The 23,470-nt window shown below is 39.8% G+C and overlaps 1 protein-coding gene across 1 annotated transcript in view; it reads left to right on the forward strand.

The window, feature by feature from the left end:
- The window catches only part of LOC311305800 (uncharacterized protein), a 1,224,369-nt gene that overhangs the window by 619,237 nt on the left and 581,662 nt on the right, over positions 1-23,470 (forward strand). Inside the window, exons 21-22 of the mRNA XM_084433678.1 lie at positions 18,072-18,245; positions 18,938-19,108. Coding sequence (XP_084289804.1) covers positions 18,072-18,245; positions 18,938-19,108 — 345 coding nt within the window. The remainder of the gene's footprint in view (positions 1-18,071; positions 18,246-18,937; positions 19,109-23,470) is intronic.

Consider the following 23,470-nt stretch of genomic DNA (forward strand, 5'->3'; position numbering starts at 1 on the left):
GATACCGATATATATACACATTTTCCCCTATATACACTCATTTACACTTTAATTTTACTGAAGAGAAATCCAAGTCTCTCTCCTGTACTACCTTTACCGTATTACACTCATGTGTTGTAGATAAGGCAATACACAAGACAAACATAACAACATTTGATTCTACCATAAATGTATCATTTTACAAATGCGCATGCGTCGCGTCTGAACGCGTTGCTGTCTTTGGAGCTCCATCGATTTGATTTATAAATCTTGATTTTACTCTTTAAACTTACTTACAACAAACATTTTCTACTTTACCTCACTGAGGTTGAGCAGACAACAATCCTCAAGCCTATTAGTGATCCAACGCTGGATACTCCTATAGGTTACGTCCGTGGATCACGGCTGAACGCGTCTTCTCAACACTCACTTACAAACATTTTTCGCCTATCGTGCGTCTACTCTACACCCGTACCACTAAAAAGACGGATTATATCTAAGACTTCAGTCATAAATTAGTATTAATATTGATAGCATCACTGGTAGCTTCGTTGCTAACTTACTGTCCATCTGTTAAAATGGCGAATATATCAGATGTAAGTAGTCTACCTTTTGGTGCAGGTGAGGACACATTTGAGCTGCACGCACTGCAGTCTGAGCTGGAAGCTGTTGAGAAACAGATCCACGACCTTTTATTGAGACAAGCCGAGCTGATAGACCGGCGGTTAGCTCTTGAAACATCACGCGCCGATGCACACAAATCAGTGATTAACGTTACTAACCCGCTGACTCCGACTTCGTCTACTCCGTGCGTTTCTCAACATCGGTCCCGAGCGCCGAGGTCGCGATCAGCCATGGTCTCGTTCACTCCGGCTCCAACACGCCACCACGAAGCCTGGATGGTTCCGCAGCGGAAGACGCGAGTAAGGTCTAGACCAAGACTCTCTCCGACCCTCCCGGTTTTCGAGTTATCCACACAAAACCGCTTCTCCCCTCTTCGCGAAACAGAACGCGATGCTGTGATCATCGGCGATTCCATCGTTCGGCACGTACGCGCAACGTTAGGTAAAAGTAAGGTGCACAGTCACTGCTTTCCTGGTGCTCGTGTTTCTGAAATTGCTACTCACGTTCCCGAGATTCTGAACGGTGACGAGCGCGTCGGAACTGTGGTCCTGCACGCCGGAGTGAACGACATCAGGCTGCGCCAGACGGAGGTTCTGAAGAAAGACTTCAGGAATCTGATCGATACGGTACGCAGCACATCGCCTGAAACAACGATCATAGTGTCAGGACCGCTTCCCACGTACCGACTAGGACATGAAAAGTTTAGCAGATTATTTGCGCTAAATGAATGGTTAATGTCATGGTGCAATGAGCAGAAACTGCTCTTTGTAAATAATTGGAATCTGTTTTGGGAGCGTCCTAGGCTTTTCCGTGCTGATGGCTTACACCCAAGCAGATTCGGAGCAGATCTTCTGTCGGATAACATCTCCAAAATGTTAAATACCTTTTGACTAGTAACCAAAAGTCCAAATCATAGTCTCTGCTGCACCAATTTAACTGATATAAATACTAGTGTAGAACATTGCATAGAAACCGTGTCTATTCCTCGTTTAGTGAGATCAAATAATAAATCTACTGCAGGATCTAGGAAAAATCTAATTGTTATTAAAACAGAAAATGTTGCTATTAGTAAACAAAAACAATTTCTAAAGCTAGGTCTTCTAAACATTAGATCACTCACACCTAAGGCAGTTATTGTAAATGAAATAGTCACAGATAATAGCTTCGATGTACTTTGCCTTACTGAAACCTGGCTTAAACCAAATTATTATTTCGGTCTAAATGAGTCTGCTCCTCCTGGATACTCCTATAAGCATGAGCCCCGTCTGATTGGTCGTGGCGGCGGTGGTGCAACAATCTATAGAGATATTCTCAATGTTACTCAGAAAACGGGTTATAAGTTTATTTCGTTTGAAGTACTTGTACTAAATGTTACGCTCTTAGATGTTAGAAAAACATCCCTATTATCTCTAGCCTTGGCTACCGTATATAGACCGCCTGGGCCTTACGCTGATTTCCTAAAAGAGTTTGCAGATTTTCTTTCAGACCTATTAGTCAATGTCGATAAAGCATTAATTGTTGGAGATTTTAACATACACGTAGATAATCCAAATGATGCGTTAGGGGCTGCGTTTACAGATTTATTAAATTCATTTGGGGTCAAGCAAAACATCACCGGACCAACTCATCGTCTTAATCATACACTCGATTTAATTATATCACATGGAACCGATCCAACCGATATAGATATTATACCGCAAAGTGATGAAGTCACTGACCATTACATGGTAACTTGCATATTACGTACTGCTGTAATATGTCATGCGGCGCCGCGTTATCAACCAGGCAGAACAATCCTTCCATCCACCATAGATAATTTCTCAAATTGCTTATCTGATCTGTCTCAGCTGCTGCCTGAACCCAAACAAACAGATGAACTAGAAGAACTAACTAGCACTATGAGCACTATTCTCTCTAGAACATTGGATGTTGTTGCACCTATTAGATTAAAAAAGGTCAGAGAGAAAATTAAAGCACCGTGGTACAACAATACTACGCATGTTCTAAAGAGAGAAACCCGTATTTTAGAGCGTAAATGGAAACAAACTAATTTAGAGGTCTTTAGAATCGCGTGGAAAGACAGTATGTCACGTTATAAAAAGGCCCTAAAAGCGGCCAGGGCTGAGCACCTCCGCAAACTAATAGAAAATAACCAAAATAATCCAAGGTTTTTATTTAACACCGTGGCTAGACTAACAAATAAACAGACGTCACCCGAACAAAATATCCCGTTACAGTTTAGTAGTAATGATTTTATGAAGTTCTTCACTGAGAAAATAGAAAGCATCAGAACCACAATTGTAAACGTTCAATCTTCAATTGCGCCTTATAATTCAGCCTCAATTATCACCCCGCAAGAACAATTACAGTGCTTTACAACTATAGAACAAAGAGAGTTAAATAAACTTATCACTTCATCTAAAACTACAACATGTTTATTAGATCCTATACCAACTAAGCTACTGAAAGAAGTGTTACCTGTAGTGGAAGAGCCTCTCCTCAATATTATTAACTCATCTTTATCTTTAGGTCATGTTCCAAGAACATTTAAACTGGCAGTTATAAAACCTCTCATTAAGAAACCACAATTAGATCATAATAACCTAGCAAATTATAGACCCATTTCAAATCTTCCATTTATGTCTAAAATATTAGAAAAAGTGGTGTCCGCTCAACTGGGCTCTTTCTTGCAAGAAAATGATATCTATGAAAAGTTTCAGTCTGGTTTCAGGCCGCACCATAGCACTGAAACTGCGCTCGTTAAAATCACAAATGATTTACTTTTAGCTTCTGACCAAGGCTGTATCTCAATACTAGTTTTACTTGATCTTAGTGCTGCGTTCGATACTATAGATCACACAATACTCTTAGATCGACTACAAAATTATACTGGTGTTCAAGGACAAGCATTAAGCTGGTTCAGATCATACTTATCTGACCGCTACCATTTTGTCTATTTAAATGGAGAAAAATCGATCATAACTCCAGTAAACTATGGAGTGCCGCAGGGATCTGTGTTAGGCCCTCTATTATTCTCAGTATATATGATGCCACTTGGAAATATTATAAGGAAACATGGAATTAGTTTCCATTGTTATGCTGATGACACTCAAATATATATTTCATCACGGCCAGATGAAAACGCTAAATTATCCAAATTGACAGAGTGTGTTAAAGATATAAAAGACTGGATGACGCGTAATTTTCTTTTATTAAATCCAGACAAAACAGAGGTACTACTTATCGGTTCAAAAAACCGCCCACAAAACCTCTCGCAATACAACTTTAATATAGTAGGATGTAACGTAAATGCCTCTCTGGGTTAATGCGAATTAGCTCAGGGATATAGGGAATTTTAGAAATATTAATAATCATAACTCATGGTCATAATTCATAAATCGCATATGCATTTACTTGATCAATTATAGGAAATGCCTCGTTCTGTAACTGGTTTCGTCATCCGTTATTCGTCCCGCGAATAAATGTAAGACTATCACAGTTAAGAAGAAGTATTCCTGTTTACAAAACTCCAAGAAAGTTTATCTTCTGGCCACGAAGATAAAACCTCTTTGGGTTTATCACTTAAAACTACTCAAGGTAGTCTATAGCCTAATATAGAGCCTGTAGCTTTACAGATCTTTGATTTCATTGACTTCATAAAAAGTGGTTTTTCAAACACAGGGACAGTTAAAAGTATAAATGGGTTTATTAATAAAATGGCACACACTAAGAGATTATATAAGCTACAAATATAAACGTACGTAAAATGCAAACAATAAAACAAACAAACATTTAAACAAACATGACGTGATCGGAATGAAAGAAAGAAAGAAAGAAAGAAAGAAAGAAAGAAAGAAAGAAAGAAAGAAAGAAAGAAAGAAAGAAAGAAAGAAAGAAAGAGCTAAGAGATAGAGGGTAACTTAATTCACAGACCTACAAGCTAAACACCAGGAATCAGCTGTTAGAGAGAAAGATACTTGCGAGATGTGGTACTCTTTCAGTGTGATGCTGAAAAGGGGGCGCGCGCGTGCGCGTGTCCGGCTGGTTTGCGTCTAGCTTCGTCTTCTGGGTCGTTTCGCAAAACGATGTAAAGGCTCACTTGAATTTAACGTTACCGAGAAAGTTCAGTCATTTCCCTTGTCGAGGGGAAAGGCGATAGGAACTTAGTTGCAAAGAACGGCAGCTACGACTCGAACATGTGTTGGTCCGAGGAGAAGGCCTGAGCCTTTCAGATGTTTCTTGAAGCCGGGGAGAAGAGGAGATCGATGAGAGAAGAGGCCGGAGAAGAGAGAAGAGCGATCGATGAGAGAAGAGGCCGGAGAAGAGAGAAGAGAGAGAGAAGTGGGGGTCTCTTCCTTTTAACAGACATCTGTTTACGCCCTGTTTTGTGACAGAGCGAATCAGCTCTCCTGATATGAAGCGGGAAAAAGTTCTTCGTGTGAAGAAGAAGACGCCTACTTTGACTTTGTCATGTGAGAGATAGAATTCGTATTTCCTCTTTCAGACAAGATACTACCCGTAAGAATACATTTCATTGTAATCTCATACATATATTTAATTCCGTGAGATCACTACGATTAGAATGATACCAGACATGGTGTACAGAACATGGGAATACAGATATGCATTTCTAATGTAGGATTCTGAGCATTTTAAGAGTCAATTGATTTCATATGATAGAACATAGAAAATCTCAATCTACCATGGAAATTATACACACATAAAAATACATATCAAAAACATGGTTCTTGGATTGCCTGTGTGGAAGTGTATGGAATGTGGGCTTGCAGGAAAAGGATGAGCTGCAGCTTTGGAGCCATAAAAGTTTATGACCAGGTCGAGGTCGTGTTACAAGACACTATTGAGTGATTTTCTTTCAATGAACCTTCAGAATTAAAGATTTTACTCTTAGCAACCCACACCTCTATTATAAATTTGTAATGAATGGTAAAATGAAATTTTACTATGTGGAAGTCCATATATGGCAATGTGCCTCAGTTGCATCTCGTGGTGGGTTTCTGGTTGAAAGTCCACGAGTGTGTGTGTGTGTGTGTGTGTGTGTGTGTGTGTGTGTGTGTGTGTGTGTGTGTGTGTGTGTGTGTGTGTGTGTAATGTCACGAGGTTGTAAAGTCGGGGAGAAGGTCAGGGGGGTACCAGCCAAACTGGCGCTGGCAAATTGGTCCTCGTGGGGCAATTATTAACCAGCAAGGACAAAGACGATGTGTTTTGCCATCACATGATCCACTTAATGCGAAAAGCAGATGTCATTGTTGCTACAAGGATGTCCTGTTACTTTATCCTCTACAGTAAAAGACCTGGGTGTTATACTCGATTGCAACCTGTCTTTCGAAAATCATATTTCATATGTTACAAAAACCGCCTTTTTCCACCTTAGAAACATTGCTAAGCTACGTAATATGCTATCAGTTTCTGATGCAGAAAAGTTAGTTCATGCATTCATGACCTCGAGACTAGATTACTGTAATGCTTTATTAGCCGGTTGTCCTGCATCCTCAATTAACAAGCTACAGTTAGTCCAGAATGCCGCCGCTAGAGTTCTTACTAGATCAAGAAAATATGATCATATAACACCGATTTTATCATCACTGCATTGGTTACCTATAAAGTTCCGTATTAATTACAAGGTATTGCTACTGACTTATAAAGCCCTAAACGGCTTAGCTCCAGTCTATTTAATGGATCTTCTATCGCCCTATAATCCATCGCGCTCTTTAAGATCACTTAATTCAAGGCTTTTGGTCATACCTAGGATATCCAGAACCACCAAAGGAGGGAGAGCATTTTCACATTTAGCTCCAAAACTCTGGAATAGCCTTCCTGATAGTGTTCGTTGCTCAGACTCGCTCTCCCAGTTTAAAACTAGATTAAAGTCGCATCTCTTCAGCCAGGCATTCATATAATATTTTTAATCTTACAGTTCAAATTACAATCCGGCCTCTAGTTAATAAACGCCAGAGGAGAACTGGCCCCCGACTGAGCCTGGGTTCTCCCAAGGTTTTTTTTTTCTCCATTAGGTCACTTGATGGAGTTTTTCGGTTCCTTGCCACTGTTGCCTTTGGCTTGCTCAGTTGGGGATATTCTGGGGATATCTAATTTGATTTTATCAATCAATAAATTCCACTAGAAACAAACCTTGTTGTATTATTTTAATTTAATACTGTGAAGCTGCTTTGATACAATCTGTATTGTGAAAAGCGCTATACAAATATACTTGACTTGACTTGACTTGACAAATGTAAAGACATTCAGAGACATTCAAAGACATTCAAAAGACAGACATTCACCCCGAAAAATAGGCAAATTATTTCACTTGGAGAATAAATGATATGCCAGTGCCACATTTTATTTTTAAGTTCAGACTTCAAACTTCAGTCCTTAGGAGTAAAATAAATAAAAATAAATTTTCAAATAAAAAATGTACATCTTCTACTTGAACAGGTCTACCAAATGCTCCCCTGTTTTCGGTGCTGATGCAGTGGTGACCCGTTCATGTTACATGTAAGGGTGGCGCTGCCAATAAAGCAACTAAAAGCTGTCACAACGAACCGCAAAAGTAATTATTATGAATATGTCAAATATAGCAAGGAGACATTTTAATTGTTTATTAATAAACAAGTGTTTTCTGTGTCGGCTGCAAAGATGAAGTTGACGATGACTCGCGATCTTCGCAGTAGTGAACGCGCCAGAGAGAAATGCACATTTCATACGGATTACATAGTTTTCTTTCGTTTTGAATTGTTCTGTTTAAAAATATGATTTCAAGCGTTCTGTAGATAATAGATATATTTCTCAGGTCTGTGAGGCAAGTAGGCTATGCTGAGTTTCGTTTCATTTGAGACTAACTCCAGTTCAATCGCGGGCGCCTCCGTGTCGTGATATCTATTATCTATTATCTGCTTTACTTATTATTTATTAAATCCATGCAATTGGTTGATGAAACATTGATTAAAATTAAGATACAATTAATACAAAACAAAATTCACTTAGAAAGGCTTTGTGCTTTCTGTTTGAGGTCTCTGTGAAAGTTTTAAAGCAGTCTCTTTTAGTGCCGCTTTCAGAGCGCTCACGTCCGTAACCGAGAACTGTCACTGTTTTTCATCATAAATGCGAACACGAAAAATAAAATAAAATGAATATTTTATGCTCTGTGGTGAGCATAGTAGCTTGGAGAGTTTACATTAGTAAGCTACAGGACATCGTCTTTCAAAACATGACCTGCACGAAAGAGAAAAAAAATGACTGCGTCATTGTACCCAGCACTTCTGAAAATGCACTTGCGAATGCGTCTCTGTCCCCAGTACATTTCAAACCAAACTGACGCCCATGCTGGAAATGCCTCCACATGTTAAGTTGCTGGCCCTCATGCACGGTCGTCACGCACATAGGAAACACGCCACCCTATCAGCAAGGCTCATTGGCAGAAATGATCATATCGGCCGATGCCGATGATGGTCATTTAAAGCTTTTATCGGCCGATACCGATGTAGCGACTGGGCTATTTGAATCATTCATTCGTTTGGCCTGAATTAACAAATTCAGACTCTCTGTGTTTTCTAAGCACAGTCCTTCCCAAAACGTTCTTTGCTAAGCTTACTAAAGCTTGTAACCTCCTGACTCACAAATACAAATTATACGCCGGCTCCAGAGAGACTGGAGCAAATGGACTTTTACGACACTAATTGCACCTCAGAGACACTCCAGAACCTGAAACCAACATTCTTCTTCCCTGTAGGGAGCTTCAAAAGGACCCACAGAGAGATAACGAAACTTTCTATGTGACATACACACACATACACATACACACACACACACACACACACAAAACATCCTTTGGGTGCAACTTCATATAGAAATATGCTCTTGAATGTATACCTTCCGATATGTATGTGTGATTAGTTTTGCTTTATAATAGAGGTGTGGTTTTGAAATGTATTCTTTAATCAATAAGTGTTTTAGTTAGAGAATGTTCACTAACGTTCTCTGGCAATTGTAGTTTCGATGTAGTATTAGTCCAATTATTAAAATTCCATATATCCTTGATTGTCTCTGTTTTAAATGCCCATGGAACCAAGTCAATGAGATGTTTCGATCTTAAGCTACATGCTTTATCTTGTTACGATTTCAGTAACCTAAATCTTACAAACGCAGAGAGTTGTTTCTTTTCAAGGCCTGGAAAAGATACTCTTGTTTGAAAAGATGTTTGTAAGAAGGATAATTTTCCTTGAGAGTTAAGTTAATCTTACGTTTAATGTTTGCTGGACAAACAGATTGTTTGATAACTAAATTAATTCCATTAAAGTTATCCCATAACTTCGAGCTGAAATAAGACCATTGATGTATTAATGACGAACCATAACCCGTTATGGTAATCATTCATATATCAATCTAGTTCAGCTGCGATAAATTAATGTAACTGTAATATGCAAAATATTAATCATATTCATGATTAATTATTAAAATTCCCTGTAGATCATTTGAATTAATATTAATATTAATGTACAACCTATTGTTGCTACACCGATGTTGTGCCGATATCATCGTGCATCCCTACTATTAAGGTATTTTGGTCCGTTTGTCTCACTCAGTGGCTTAAAAAGTGGGTATGTGCTATATGCGGCGCATATGGGCGCAGCACCATGCGATGGTAAAATAAATAAATAATTACAATTCTTTTTTTGGTATTTTCTATATGTAGCTGCTGTTGTGCATTTCTAAATCATTTCTGCATTTCCTCAATGTTATATAACATTTTAGAGGACTAACAGGCTAGAGTAGGCGCCCTCATAAGATTCCATCATAGAATTTTGACATTGAAGATATCGCGAGCGTAATATTGCGAGGGGCGCCATGAGCACTGAGCGAGCAGGTACGAGTAGTGAATTGTCGTTGAAAAAGATGGATAAAGCAAAAAAACTGTCGGGGCTAAAGATAGAAAAAGAAAGAGGGAAAGTGAGATGGCATGTCAAGGGATACCAAAAGCAGCTAAATAAGTGGATGGTGAAAGGCAACAGGTAGGATTTAAAGCAGGGCTGAACGATATTCTGTTTTAACATCAACATTGCGATGTGCACATGAGCGATAGTCACATCGCCGGAACATGCGATGTGAAGGGTAATAATAATAATAATATAATAATAACTTTATTCAGGACTCAAAATGGAAGGTCCATAGTACAGGTTTAAAAAAAATAATAATTACCAACAGTTACAACATAGCAATAAAATATACAGTACATAGAAATAAATTAATAAAAAGTCAATAACTTTCACTTGTAATATACAAACAGGAGCGCCAATGTCTCCACAGTCTAGATGTGTACCTGACAGAGCTAAAATCATTATGGGCTAAAGCTTGTATAATTCTGTTTTCTGAGGCAGACATTCTACACATGTATCGAAAAATAAGATTTCTTTTTAAGGCAGAACAGGTAGGCACACCAACATTAACAAACATTTGACTAGCACTACACCATCTTGGTTGTTTTAGAAGCAGTCTCATACCATCATTATACGCTACATTCAGTCTCTGCATGTTCTTTTTGCTGTAAGACCACCACCAGTGGGCAGTATAAAGTGGTGTACAGAATGCTTTGAATAAAGCTACCTTAACATAAGTAAAACACATGCCAAATTTACGTACAAGCACATTAGCCTGAGCATATATCTTGCGACACTGTCTATTGATGTCCTTATCATCCGATAGATCATTTACAATATGATGGCCAAGATATTTAATCTCATCACACACTTTAAGGGCAGTACCAGATAAAAAAAAAATCAGGAATACTAATTTCCTGTCTTCTTTACTTCTAACAATCATGATATTGCTCTTACTTGCATTATATTTGATATCAAAATCTGCACCGTACTGAGAGCAAACCTTTAACAGTTGTTGTAACCCATCACTATATGGGCAAATGATTAACAAATCATCTGCATACATAAGGTGATTAGTGAGAGTATTGCCTATCATACATCCTGTATTACATTTATTTAATTGTTGTGACAAGTCATCCATATACACGTTAAAAAGAAAAGTTGACAAAATACCACCCTGACGAACTCCGTTACCAACAGTAAATGGTTCTGATATGGAACCCCCCATTTCACCTGCATAGACTGGTGTGAGTACCAGAAGACTAGAATTCTTATAATTACTTTTGGTATTCCTCTTTGTTGCAATTTAAGAAACAATTTTTCATGGTTTACACGATCAAATGCCTTCGAGGCATCTATAAAACACATAAAAGTTGTGGAATTCTGGCTATTATAATGATCTAAAATTTCCTTTAAGGCAAATATACACATATCTGTACCGTGTTGACGTTTAAAGCCAAATTGGTTGTCAGTCGTGAGAATATACTGTTCCAACCTGTTAAGAAGAATTCTCTCCAACACTTTGGATACAATGCTAGCTAGGGCTATAGGTCTATAATTGTCCATGCTGTTTATTTAGCCCGTTTTGTCTTTAATGACGGGCACTAATAAAACAGGCAAAATAGATTCAGGCAGAGTCCCATGAACTAAGAAACCTGTCATACAAATAGCAAACAGAGGAACAAGTTTCTTACTTGCTTATTTTAGATGTTCAGCTGTTATTTTATCGGTCCCACACGCTTTATTGTCATCTAATCCCAATACTGCAGATTGTACCTCTTCTGAATTAATAACCACATTTTCATAATTGTCAATATTTTCCACCTCAAAAGTATTCCTCCCAATACAGTTAAACAGCTCATGATAATGTTGCCGCCACATCTTGCAAATTACATCAGAGCCACTGACACCCTCAATATTTGAGGGTAAAGACATTTTAATACTGTTCATGGCTCTAACCTCTTTCCAAAAGTCATTATAACTTCTGTTATGCATCTTACATGCCAAAGAGTCAGACAAATCTTAGTGCATATTTAAAATTAGCATTTTCCCGTTTCTTCTCTTCAAATAAAGGGCCCTGTCTATCTCTACTGGACTCTATCCAGTCTTTAAATGCACACCGAGCTTTGGCATGAAGTTCTGCTACATGTTCGTTCCAACCAGGCTTGATGCTATATGCCATTCGCTGAGGTTTATAAAAATGCCTGCTGGCAATATTAAGTGTTTCCACAATTGAGTCATATAAAACACATAAATCTTTACTATGTTGTGGATTCTTACAATTAATATCACCACATCTTATGGCGTCTTTGGGCAGTGCAATATTTCCCAGCAACCCATCAGTCCTGACATAATACTTCTGGAAATCTTCCATGGTAATTTAGTCCAGTCTAGTCTTCCTGTGTTAATGCTATTAGCCACCGAAGTTAACATTGGTAAGTTTTTAACATTTAAAGACAGAGAAAACGGTATATGATCGGCAATGGCAAAATCATAATGAATCGTCATAGCATCCAAAGAAGTGTGTGCATCAGTTGTACATACACAATGATCTAACCACGAGGTGGTATGCCATGCCTCACTGATGTAAGTATAACTATTATTAGGCAAAAGGACCTTGCTTGACAGTATCAAACCAATGTCAGTGCAAAAATGCGTTAAGTGATTAGCAAACAGAGAGTTTGCATCAGAAATATCAGCATTCATGTCTCCTACAACAAAAATACAGGTTGAGGCATTATCCTGAATAAAAGAGCCAACAAATGCTAATCTATTTAAGTATTCAGCTTCATTTTGATAACACTCATACGGAGTGTATATATTCAAGATAATAAACGTTGTATCATGACAATTAAACTCGATACCAACAGCCCAATCCACACCCAATCTTACCACTGATATTAGTGAATCATAGTTCTTATTCCAGAGGATAGCCACGCCCCCAGATATCCTACCTTTAACAATTTTTGTACTTAAATCAGTGGTAGATTCCCCAGCCCCATAAAATCCATTATGTATTGTATTTAGACCCTCCAGATCCTGTTTAGCTAAAAAAGTCTCTTGAATACACACAACATCACAATTGTCAAGAAGCTTATCAACCACAAAGCGACATGACTTATCCCCTGCACTGTGCCCAAGACGCAGGCCACGCGCATTATATGACCCAACCCGAAATTTCATATTAGGCTTTTTATAATAACTGCGCTGTGCTCACTTGCCCATTGTCTTGAGTCGTAGTAATCACCCAATTGCGACCACCAGAAGGGACTGCAGCTGCTTGGTCTAGCCGCTGACCTCCAGTGTCTCTGTCTCCCTCCGCTCCATGCCCTCCATCAGCTGACGTGAGGCGGGGCAGACGAGCTTCATAGTAACGCCGAACATAAACTCCTGCTGGCCAAAGTTGTGGATCGTACATTTCCTTTACTTCATTGCATTCCGCCGAGACATGAAACGAGCTGAACCTGTTTCTTGACGATACAATCTTCCGACACTTGACTGATCTGCCCAGTTTTTTAGACAGATAGTTACTTAAGGTGTCAGCTTCAAGATCAGGAGCAAATCTAGTGGCAAACACACTCACCAGCTTGGTTTTGACCACTTTAATATTACTCCCATCACCGGTGATCTGCTTTCTCTCCCTTCTCGCTGGTTCATGAGTGTTATAGGGTTTTGGCTGTGTATGTCCCGCAACAACATTCGCGTTCTTCTGCATTTGTTTTAATCGTCGACCATCTTTCACAACCATGCTCCATTTAGGTGACTGTGATTGTGTTTGTGGGGGCATATTCAGTTCCGCGGTTCCCGGTGGGGTGCCTGAAGCCAGGGAGGTTGCAGATCGTCCATCTTCCTCCCGACCAGTACCGGTGGTGTGGTCATAAACTGGTTCACAAGGCCTCTCCAATTCGGCCACACACTGGTCCACAGCCGCAGTAACCGCTCGTAGATCCTCACATACGCTTACTTGAGTTTCCATGATATTTTTCATGTCGGACACTTCCTTATTTAGCTGTTCAATCCTGCCAAGGAGTGCTGATACATCAATACTGCTAAATGTAACAGGTGGAAGCTCATCCAGATAAAATGAAACAAATCTTGGGATATCTTCCCCACACTCGTTAAGGACCTTTAGGCACGCTTTAACGTTGTTAATATCCTTCTGAGGACCCTTGTACGAAACACATCGTTGAGTCGTTTTTGGACAAACTTCAAAGAGTAGCTTCTTTGACTCCTCAATCCACTCAGACGGAAAATTAGTGGAGGCCAGCATTACGATTTCATCCTGGCTTAGTGTCCTCATTTTAGTAACAACAAAGTTTAGAAATTCGTCTTCCACTATCAGTTTGCCATCAACAGTTTTAAAGATCTCAGGCTTTGTACGTGAGCAACTTTCCTGCCACCAGCTCCACGCGAGTGAGCTGCATGCGCCATCTTGTCATCGCGCCATCTTGCCTTCATGGGTAGTAGCACCCATGGTGTATTAACCCCCTGAGGTCGGCTATTGCGCCGGCGCGATAGGCTCGAAAAAAATAAATAAAAAAATATTACTTTTTATCTTATATGCTTGTGTTATACATAAATCGATCCTGTTAAATGTGTATTATTTTTGTGTATACTCACAATAAAAACAAAGTGTTGTGCTTTTCGCCAAATAAAGAAAAATAAACATGATGCGAGTTCTGCCTCCTCTCTGTCAGTGAAGTCCATTCTGAAACGCGTCCGAAAATGAACCATAACTCAGCGAATACTCAGTCAAACAGGCATACAGACACACAGACATGAAGCTTGAATTCTCTTCTTTTAAATGAAGTAATTTTTATTATAAAAAAAATTCTCTGTTTATGTAATCTTTATGAAAAGAGAGAGATTTCAGTCGTTCTCATCTCAGCTCATTACGTTGTAATCTGCCCCGCCCACGGAGAGCGCGCGCTATTCAAACGCAAATGACTGAGGCAATCCATGCAAACCTGTGAATGCCCCCATATCAGCTCGAGAAAACACATCAAGTTTATTCAGATCATTTTACTTGTTTACACTGTCTCGCAGCGCTGTGAGGAATAATAATAATGGAAAATGTACCTCAGAAGTGCTGGTATTTCGAGGAGCAATGGATGGAATACTGTAGTAAGTTTTTTTCATACTCAAGTAAATCGCGTTTCTGTGTGTGAATGAATGAACGGCAGAGATGCGCGCTGTTTACCACAACTCGCAAAAAGACGGTTTAAATTTGAATTGCGTTTCTGTGTGTGAATGAATGATCCGCTTTTAGCAAACTATTTTGCTATACTGAGTAAAAATCGACTGAAATATGTTGAAATAAAATGTATTTGTATAAGCAACGTATTAAACTGCAAATTAACATTTATATTCCTTATAATAAAAACGAAAGACCTATGTTACAGACATATGAAAGACAACATTTCGTTGACTAGTTTTGGATAGATTATATATTTTTACTGTAAAATATCTGCCACCTCAAATAAGCTTTTGTTTGCCAATTTTTGCTAATATGTTAAATATAGTATGTTTTGTCAATGTAGGCTATATTCAAACTAATGAATCCTATGAAACTTTGAAATATGTATGATAAAATGTATACTTTAGTTTTAACAAAGAAAGATTACACTTGAATTGTTGTTGTAATTGTAACCTTTTTAATAAAAAAAAAATATTTACAAGGTAGATGTAAACAAATTTTAAAAGGTAAATATAAGCCTTTTCTTTAAATAATTTTTATTGTGTTTTATTATTGACAAATTTGGGGAGAGGATACATATTCCAAAACTGAAAATACAGTATGAGATTTTCCTTGGATATTATACAATTTGCAAGCACAATTATTGGAAAAAATAAAACAATTTTGAGATGCTTCCAACTGTGAACCAATTTGGTAGAATATATATATATATATATATATATATATATATATATGTGATGCGATCTGGGAAAACCCGTCGGATGTCGCGCTGGGCCGTTTTCAGTAAATTCCAAAATAGTTTGAATGTCAGTTTTTTTGTCAAATTTTTTTTTCCATTAAATTATTATTCTATAACATCTTTTCTCTTATCTCTTAAAATATCTTGGCAAAATTCCCTTGTTTAGTGCAGAAAAACAGCGATTTATAGTGTCAAGCTGAAAATACTCTCTTTCTCTAATGCATTCTATGCGACCATTAACGCCCGGGGCCGGCAGAGGTGAAAAAAACAAAACAATCGCCTTATATCCCATACACCTGTCCGTCTCGTAACACTACAAAGATAGTTTACCTTTAAAATAAACCACATACATGTACAGTGAATGTGTATAGTGCGCATTTCGCCGCCAATCCTGTTTAAACTATAACGTCACGCAGTTTCATAACAATCGCGAGATGGACGCGTCTCAACGGTTATTTAAACCTGTTTTTCTCAAAATTCCGTTCCAGAAAATCATAGAGATCGGCCGACTTCAGATAAACATAACTTCTGCTACCAATAAGCTATGATAAAAATAAAAACAGATTTGGAAAGGGCTTGATACCTGCATCCATATGATATCAAAACCTGTAATAGGTAAAATTTCACCATGTGGTGGGTTTTCCCAGATCGCATCACATATATATATATATTGCTCTTGTATTCTTTCTTGTGGCTATAGGTGACACACCTGAATGAATGGCTCATTAAGTATGCGGGCCCCATTGTCTCCTCAGGTGTGAATCACTAAATATGCATGATGGTGTTGGATTGTTGATGCCCCTTGCGCATATTGCCTTTACAAACAAAAAGTGTTTTACAAGATTTAAATCAATGTATTGTGTTATGTGAATGATTAGGCAGGATGATTTTCACATCATTTTGAAGAAAAACTCTAGGAAACGACATCCATTAGTCAAAAGTCTTATTGACACATATTTAGTATGTGTTTTGTGGCCTTATTTCAGAAACTTTAGTTTTTAGTTTTTTCAATAACCATGCATAAACATTATTCTCTCAAAAATACAAACATGTACATGCATGTTGTTCACATATTATGATAGCCCTGTTTGTGCTAAATAGAGTGTAATTACACCTTTGCCATTAATATATTTATAAGCAACTGAAAAAAGCACAAATGTCAGGGCATGTCAGAACATCTCAAGGACCCCAAAAACCCCTCAGACCCCAGAGGGTTAAGAGAACGGTAGCACCAGGGTAGCACACAGTAAACACGAGTTTGTTGTATGTCTTGTTGCTGGGGTGACGTGCACGTTCCGCTGCTCACCGCTCACAGCCAACATTCACATCTTAACAGATGTTTGTTTGTTCATTAGGCTATAATTCCTCAAAATAAGTAAAAAAAATATTATTCTCTCTTTCTCTCTCTCTCTCTCTCTCTCTCTCTCTCTCATTTTAACATTTAGACATTTTAATTGTTTATTAATAAACAAGTGTTTTCTGTGTTGGCTGCAAAGATGAAGTTGACGATATTGACTTGCGATCTTCGCAGTAGTGAACGCGCCGGAGAGAAATGCACATTTCATACGGATTACATAGTTTTATGTTGTTTTGAATGGTTCTGTTTAAAAGTAGAGATTTCTGTAGATAATAGATATATTTCTTTTTTTTTTTTTTTAGGTGTGTGAGGCGAATAGGCTACCTTATACGCTGAGTTTCGGTTCATGGATGATAGCTTAAGCTCCAGTTCAGGCGCTGGCACCTCCGTGTCGTGATTATGTATTGTCTGCTATATTTACTTTTTATTTATTAAATCTAGGAAATTGGATAATGAAACACTGATTAAAATTAAGATACAATTAATACAAAACGAAATTCGCTTTAAAGAAAGGCTTTGTGCTTTCCGTTTGAGGTCTCTGTGAAAGTTTTAAAACAGTCTTATAGCCTGGATTGATGGCTCGCAATATATATCGTTGGGAAAAAAAATATCGCAATGTAATTTTTTCCCAATATCGTGCAGCCCTAATTTAAAGTGTGATGTCTGTGCTTGGAGGCTTTCAAATATTCATGTTAACAGACATTAGCACTCTAAAGTTCTCTGAAGTAAAACTTTAAATAACCATTGAATCAAATTAAAATGTTATTCTTATCTGTGAAATAAGCATGTAACCCGTTTCAACTCCACCACTCAAAGAATTGTTAAATTGTTCTCCAAATTTGTTGCTTCACACCCCTCTGACACTGGGTAGTTGCGCCCCTGGTCTCACTCATCCTTGCAAAGCTGCTTCAGCTCAGTGACATTTGTAGGCTTTCCAACATGAGCTGTGTTTCAAGTCCTTCCACAGCATTTTAATGGAATTGAAGTCTGGACTTTATTGGGCCATTCCCAAACTTTAATTTTCTAATTTTCCGACCATTTTCAGATCATAGACTTTCAGAGTTGTACAGTTTTAGTTAATTGCAATCTTGAAAGGGATGTTGATGTCTAACATATTAAAGTTCACTGAGCCTTTTGTTTGCCTCCATATTCAATTGTCAGTTTTTGCAACTGACTTTCAATACATTTGTATAAAGAATAAAATTAAATTCAGTTTAATGATTTATATTGTTCAGGTTTAACTGATTAATCAGCTGAATGTTTTCCTCTCTGTTCTAGACTCTCTAACTGCAGTGTGACAGAAGAAGGTTATAAAGCTCTGGCTTCAGCTCTGAGATCAAACCCTTCACACCTGATAGAGCTGGATCTCACAGGAAATGATCCTGGACAATCAGGAGTGAAGGAGCTCAGTGATTTACTGCAGGATCCAGACTGTCAACTGAAGACACTGAGGTGAGACGGGATCAAATAATGAACTAAATTAGCTATATGCAGGCTAAATATTCATAACTAATATATTATTTTAGTTATATAATAAGCTGTACAATTTGTTGTATCAAAATGATCAAGATCAGATCAGATGCTGCAGGTTCTGTCATGATGATGATAACCGTCAACACAGTTTAGTTGTGATACGAGCTACAGGTCAAATAGACATTATGGGTCAGTATATGTGTGCTGACATTCAGGAGTATACCTTGATAATTAACAATAATAGTTTTCCATCAAGCCCAGATTCACTGCATCTCTCTGCACCAGGTCTATGAGTCTCCAGATGTTCTCAAACATGCAGTTTCACAAGCCAGTTTTCTCTGTGCTGACGTTTCTCACTCCTCCTGCTTTACAGAAAGATCTTAATTTCACACTTTGTATTCATACTGAAAATCATGATCTAGTGAGCTTTTGCCCTTCTGCTCTGTGAGACCTTTCTGTTCTTATGCTTATGTTTGCTTTATGACTGAGTGTTGCTCTAGTTTCTTTTAAATATATATTTGTTTGTGTATTTAAGTGTTTAAAGAAAAAATTGACATCTAAATAACTAACTTAAGCTTGTCTTTAAAACAATAATTACGTTTTTTATCGTATCAATCATTTTTTGTAATGCAGTGGACATTTAGTTGATACCTGAATTGCCTCTTCTGCAGGTTTGTGAGTCCTGCTGCTGAGGAAGCCTGTCAGTATGTGAATAGAGTTGTGGGTATAAACCCGTTACTCCAGAGAGAGCTGAATCTGAGAGGACATGAACTAGGAGACACACGAGTGAATCAGATCGCTGCTCTACTGCAGGATAAACACTGTCAACTCAACACACTGACGTGAGTATTGCTCATTTATTTATTATATTACTTTTAATATTTTTTTTCCCTCAGTCACACAGAGCCAGAACAATTTAAAGTAATAAAATTAAACAGTCAATTAAACTATTAAGCTGCAACCCCACTTTTTAAAAATCCCCAGAATGTCACATGATTATGGCACTTTTTCATGTGTTCCATATATGGACTAAAACTGCGTCCGAAATCGCGTACTATGGGAGTAGGTACTACATTTAAATTAGAACGTACTTCGCGACCGTTAAAAAAGTATGTTTTATATAGTATGAATACGGGTTGTATGAATGGAGTCAGGACGTACTGGTATTACGGTTGGTATTGTCACGTAACATGCGCGGTCACATCAGCGTGGAAATTTAAAGAGTCCATTCCACTGACTGCACCAACTTAGAGCAATGTTTTTAGTTCTTCTTTCCGCTTTCGTCTGCGTTTTTACGTCGTTCGTGCTCACAATTCAGATCACGCCTTTGTCGAGAGCTTTTGTGTAATTTCTCATATAAGTTAAATATCATTTAGCCAATACATTTTACCTCAAAAAAACACACACACACATAAACCTGTGAACAATGACAGATGTTGATTTTTGGTAAGGAAAAAGTAATTTATTTGCTTGTGATATTACCATCAATGAATAAACATGAATGAATCAATAGTATGCGTGTGTGTATCTCTGTTGATTCGTTCATGGATGGCAACATCACAAGCAATGTGTGTGTATGTGTATATATATATATATATATATACAGTATATACACACATGTAGGGTAACACACTGAGGTCAGATACAATACACACATATACACACACACATTCATATACATGGGTATACATGAAGACTTCAGATGTAAAAGAAAAAAAAATCTTCTAAAATGAGCATTTTTATCAAGCTTGTATATTTAGGTTCAGTAATTTCACTTTAATGACAATTAATAGGTCCTTTTCATTGCCATTAAAGTGAAATAACTGAACATAAACATACAAGCTTGATAAAAATGATCAAACTAGAAGAAAATTTCAGATGGCACTTAGAGGCTTTTACATCTTAAGTATTCATATATGTGTGTGTGTGTGTGTGTATATATATATCTATATATATATATATACACACACACACACACACACATAAGAAATGGATCATATACATATAATACATACATGCATATTATATATGTATTATATACATACATAATATACATAATATATATATATACATGTAGGGTAACTGTCACATGCCTGTCCTGTCTTGTGCTGCACATGGGTGTTTTGTTGTTTTGGGCCATGTGCTCATGTCATTGTCTGATCCCTCCCACTTGTTATCTGATTATTGTTTGAGTTCTTCCACCTGTTCCCTCCTGATTAGTTTCCCTTTATAAGTCCCCTCTTGTTTGCAGTCTGTGTCGGTACGTTGTCTAGTGTTTCCTGTTCCCTGTGATTCCCCAGTAAGTTCATGTTCTGTTTTTGGTTTTGTATTTCTAGTTATGTTTTTCCCCCTCGTGGGTTTTGTTTTGTATTTGTTTTTCTTTTATAAATAAACACTATTCTCTCCACTTGAGTCCTCGCACTTTTTGTATTATATTTAGCCGTGACATAACGTACCGACCCATGAGGACTCAGCGGAGAAAGGGGGCGCAACCAGTCTCCTGTCCGCAACGGGAGCGGATTCTCCGATTTAAGGAGCTTGTCTCCCTCTGTCAGCAGGGGACGGAGGTGAGAGAGTTCAGTCAGAGGTTCTGTAGCGCAGCTGAGGGGCTGAATCTTGGCGAGGAGGCTCGTAAGGACTTATTCAATCATGCGCTCGACGAACCGATGGACTGGCTGATCCGATCAGCATTTGATCGGGTCAGTTTTGAGCCGATGGTGGAGGGTCTTATTCGTCATCGGGAGAGAATTGCCAGGGAAGTGGTCCCAGTTCCGGTGGTCCCAGTTCCGGTGGTCCCGAGTCCGGTGGTCCCAGTTCCGGTGGTCCCGAGTTCGGTGGTCTCGAGTCCAGTGGTCCGGAGACGGAGAAGGAGGAAAAGGGTCTCTTCAGCTGATTGTCCGGTGGCTCCTAATCCAGAGACCATCCCGGAGGTGACTGCCCGCGCCGCCCAGGCGTCCTGCCCTGCCCGCGCCACCCAGGCGTCCTGCCCTGCCGGCCCCGCCCGAGCTGCTCGCCCTGCCGGCCCCGCCCGAGCTGCTCAGCACGTCTGCCGATCCAGAGACTGTTCACGTTACGTCTGCCCAGCCAGAGACTGTTCCTGAGCCTATGTCTTCGGACAAGATGGCCGCCGCCGAGCCTGTTCACGTCACGCCGGCCGAGCCTGGGTCTTCGGACAAGATGACCGCCGCCGAGAGTGTTCACGTCACGTCTGCCGAGCCTGTGTCTTCCAACAAGATGGCCGCCGCCGAGCCTGTTCACGTCACGCCTGCCGAGCCTGTGTCTTCGGACAAGATGGCCACCGCCAAGCCTGTTCACGTCACGTCTGCCGAGCCTGTGTCTTCGGAGAAGATGACCGCCGCCGAGCCGGTGGTGTCTGTTCCTGAGCCAGTGGTGTCTGTTCCTGTTCCTGAGCCGGTGGTGTCTGTTCCTGAGCCGGTGGTGTCGGTTCCTGAGCCGGGGTCCGTTCCAGTTCCTGAGCCGGGGTCCGTTCCAGTTCCTGAGCCGGTGGTGTCTGTTCCAGTTCCTGAGCCGGTATCTGTTCCTGTGCCCTGGCCGCCCGAGGGGCCGTCTCCGCCCTGGCCGCCCGTGGGGTTGTCTCTTCCATGGCCGCCCGATGGACTGCCTGTCCCGCCCTGGTCTGTCCCTCCCGCCCCGCCCCGCCCCGCCCCGCCCTGCCCCGCCCCGCCCCGCCCCGCCCTGCCCCGCCCCGCCCCGCCCCGCCCCGCCCCGCCCCGCCCCGCCCCGCCCCGCCCCGCCCCGCCCCGCCCCGCCCCGCCCCGCCCCGCCCCGCCCTGCCCCGCCCTGCCCTGGTCTGTCCCTCCCGTCCCGCCCTGGTCTGTCCCTCCCGTCCCGCCCTGGTCTGTCCCTCCCGTCCCGCCCTGGTCTGTCCCTCCCGTCCCGCCCCCCGCCCCGCCCTTTACCTTGATATCCCTGTTTATTTGTCAGCAAAAGTCTGCTGGATGAAGATGAACACGTTAGTTGATCATCATAGATCTGAGTCATTTTCTCTTTCTGTCTTCCGTCTGAATAGATGCAGAATTACAGAGAAACAGAGTCTCATCCTGACTTCAGCTCTGAAATCAAACCCGTCACACCTGAGAGAGCTGGACCTGAGCTGGAATAAACTAGGAGACTCTGGAGTGAAAAACCTCAGTGATCTACTGATGAACCCACCACTCAAGCTGGAGAAACTACAGTTAGTATCATTATACTGTACAGCAATTACAGTGTGACTGAAGTTTATTTATTTGAAGACAGCAGGGCTTATGTTTCATTGTTTATAGCAGTGCACTTTCTGGGTTTCCCCTATTGCTCACAGGGGGTTAAAGTGGGATGTGAGTGTGCCGTACGGACTCTTATTCTGGCTGTACTGAAGACGAAGCGGTTTGACCAATCAGATGAAAGGGGCGTTTCAGCGCCGCCCACATGTGCAAACGAAATATAAAAGCCATAAACCGATTTGTAAACCACAAACGAAAAATTAGAAATCGAGCCGAAATGTCATTTTCCGTTTATTAAACTAAATGAAACACCGAATAAACGATCCGTCTTTTCATTTCTCGTTATTCCATTCCAAACAGGAAATGAAATGATCAGATGATACACGGACCGTGTGGTGTGTTCATTCGTTTTTTTGATTTAATATTGAAAGTAGAAAAACGAGAAAACACTTCCTTTTTATTTGTTCAAAAAAACTAAAAAACAAGTATTCAGCTTGATTTTTCACTTTTCGTTCTCAGGTATAAACATTTATAAACAGCTTGAATATTTGATTTCTACACGTATAGGCGGGAATGAAACGCTCCTTTCCTCTGATTTGTCAGCCGAAGATCAAACTGTCCCGTCATCAGTTCTTCCTCAGCTCCGCTCAGCAGAATAAAAGTCCTCCGCTGCTGCAGTTGTACGGATTCTGAACGCGTTTATTGCAACTACTACATTTCATCTTTTTCTCATCAAACACCCAGACTAATGGCTCGACACGACCCGCACCGGGGAAGAGCCTCGACAGGACTTTCTTATGAGGCTTTCAGTTCTCAAGTGCCAGGGGGTCCGTGAAATAATTTACTATAACCTACTGTATTTTCCGGACTGTAAACTAAAGTCACGTTTTTATCATGAAACACGTTGTGATTTATTCCAGAGTGACCTAGGCCTTTACAATGCATTTAACTTAGTTCACATAATCTAAATGTTGACTTTCAAAA

The sequence above is a fragment of the Rutilus rutilus genome (assembly GCF_951802725.1).
Source record: "Rutilus rutilus genome assembly, chromosome: 1".
NCBI classification, from domain to species: Eukaryota; Metazoa; Chordata; class Actinopteri; order Cypriniformes; family Leuciscidae; genus Rutilus; species Rutilus rutilus.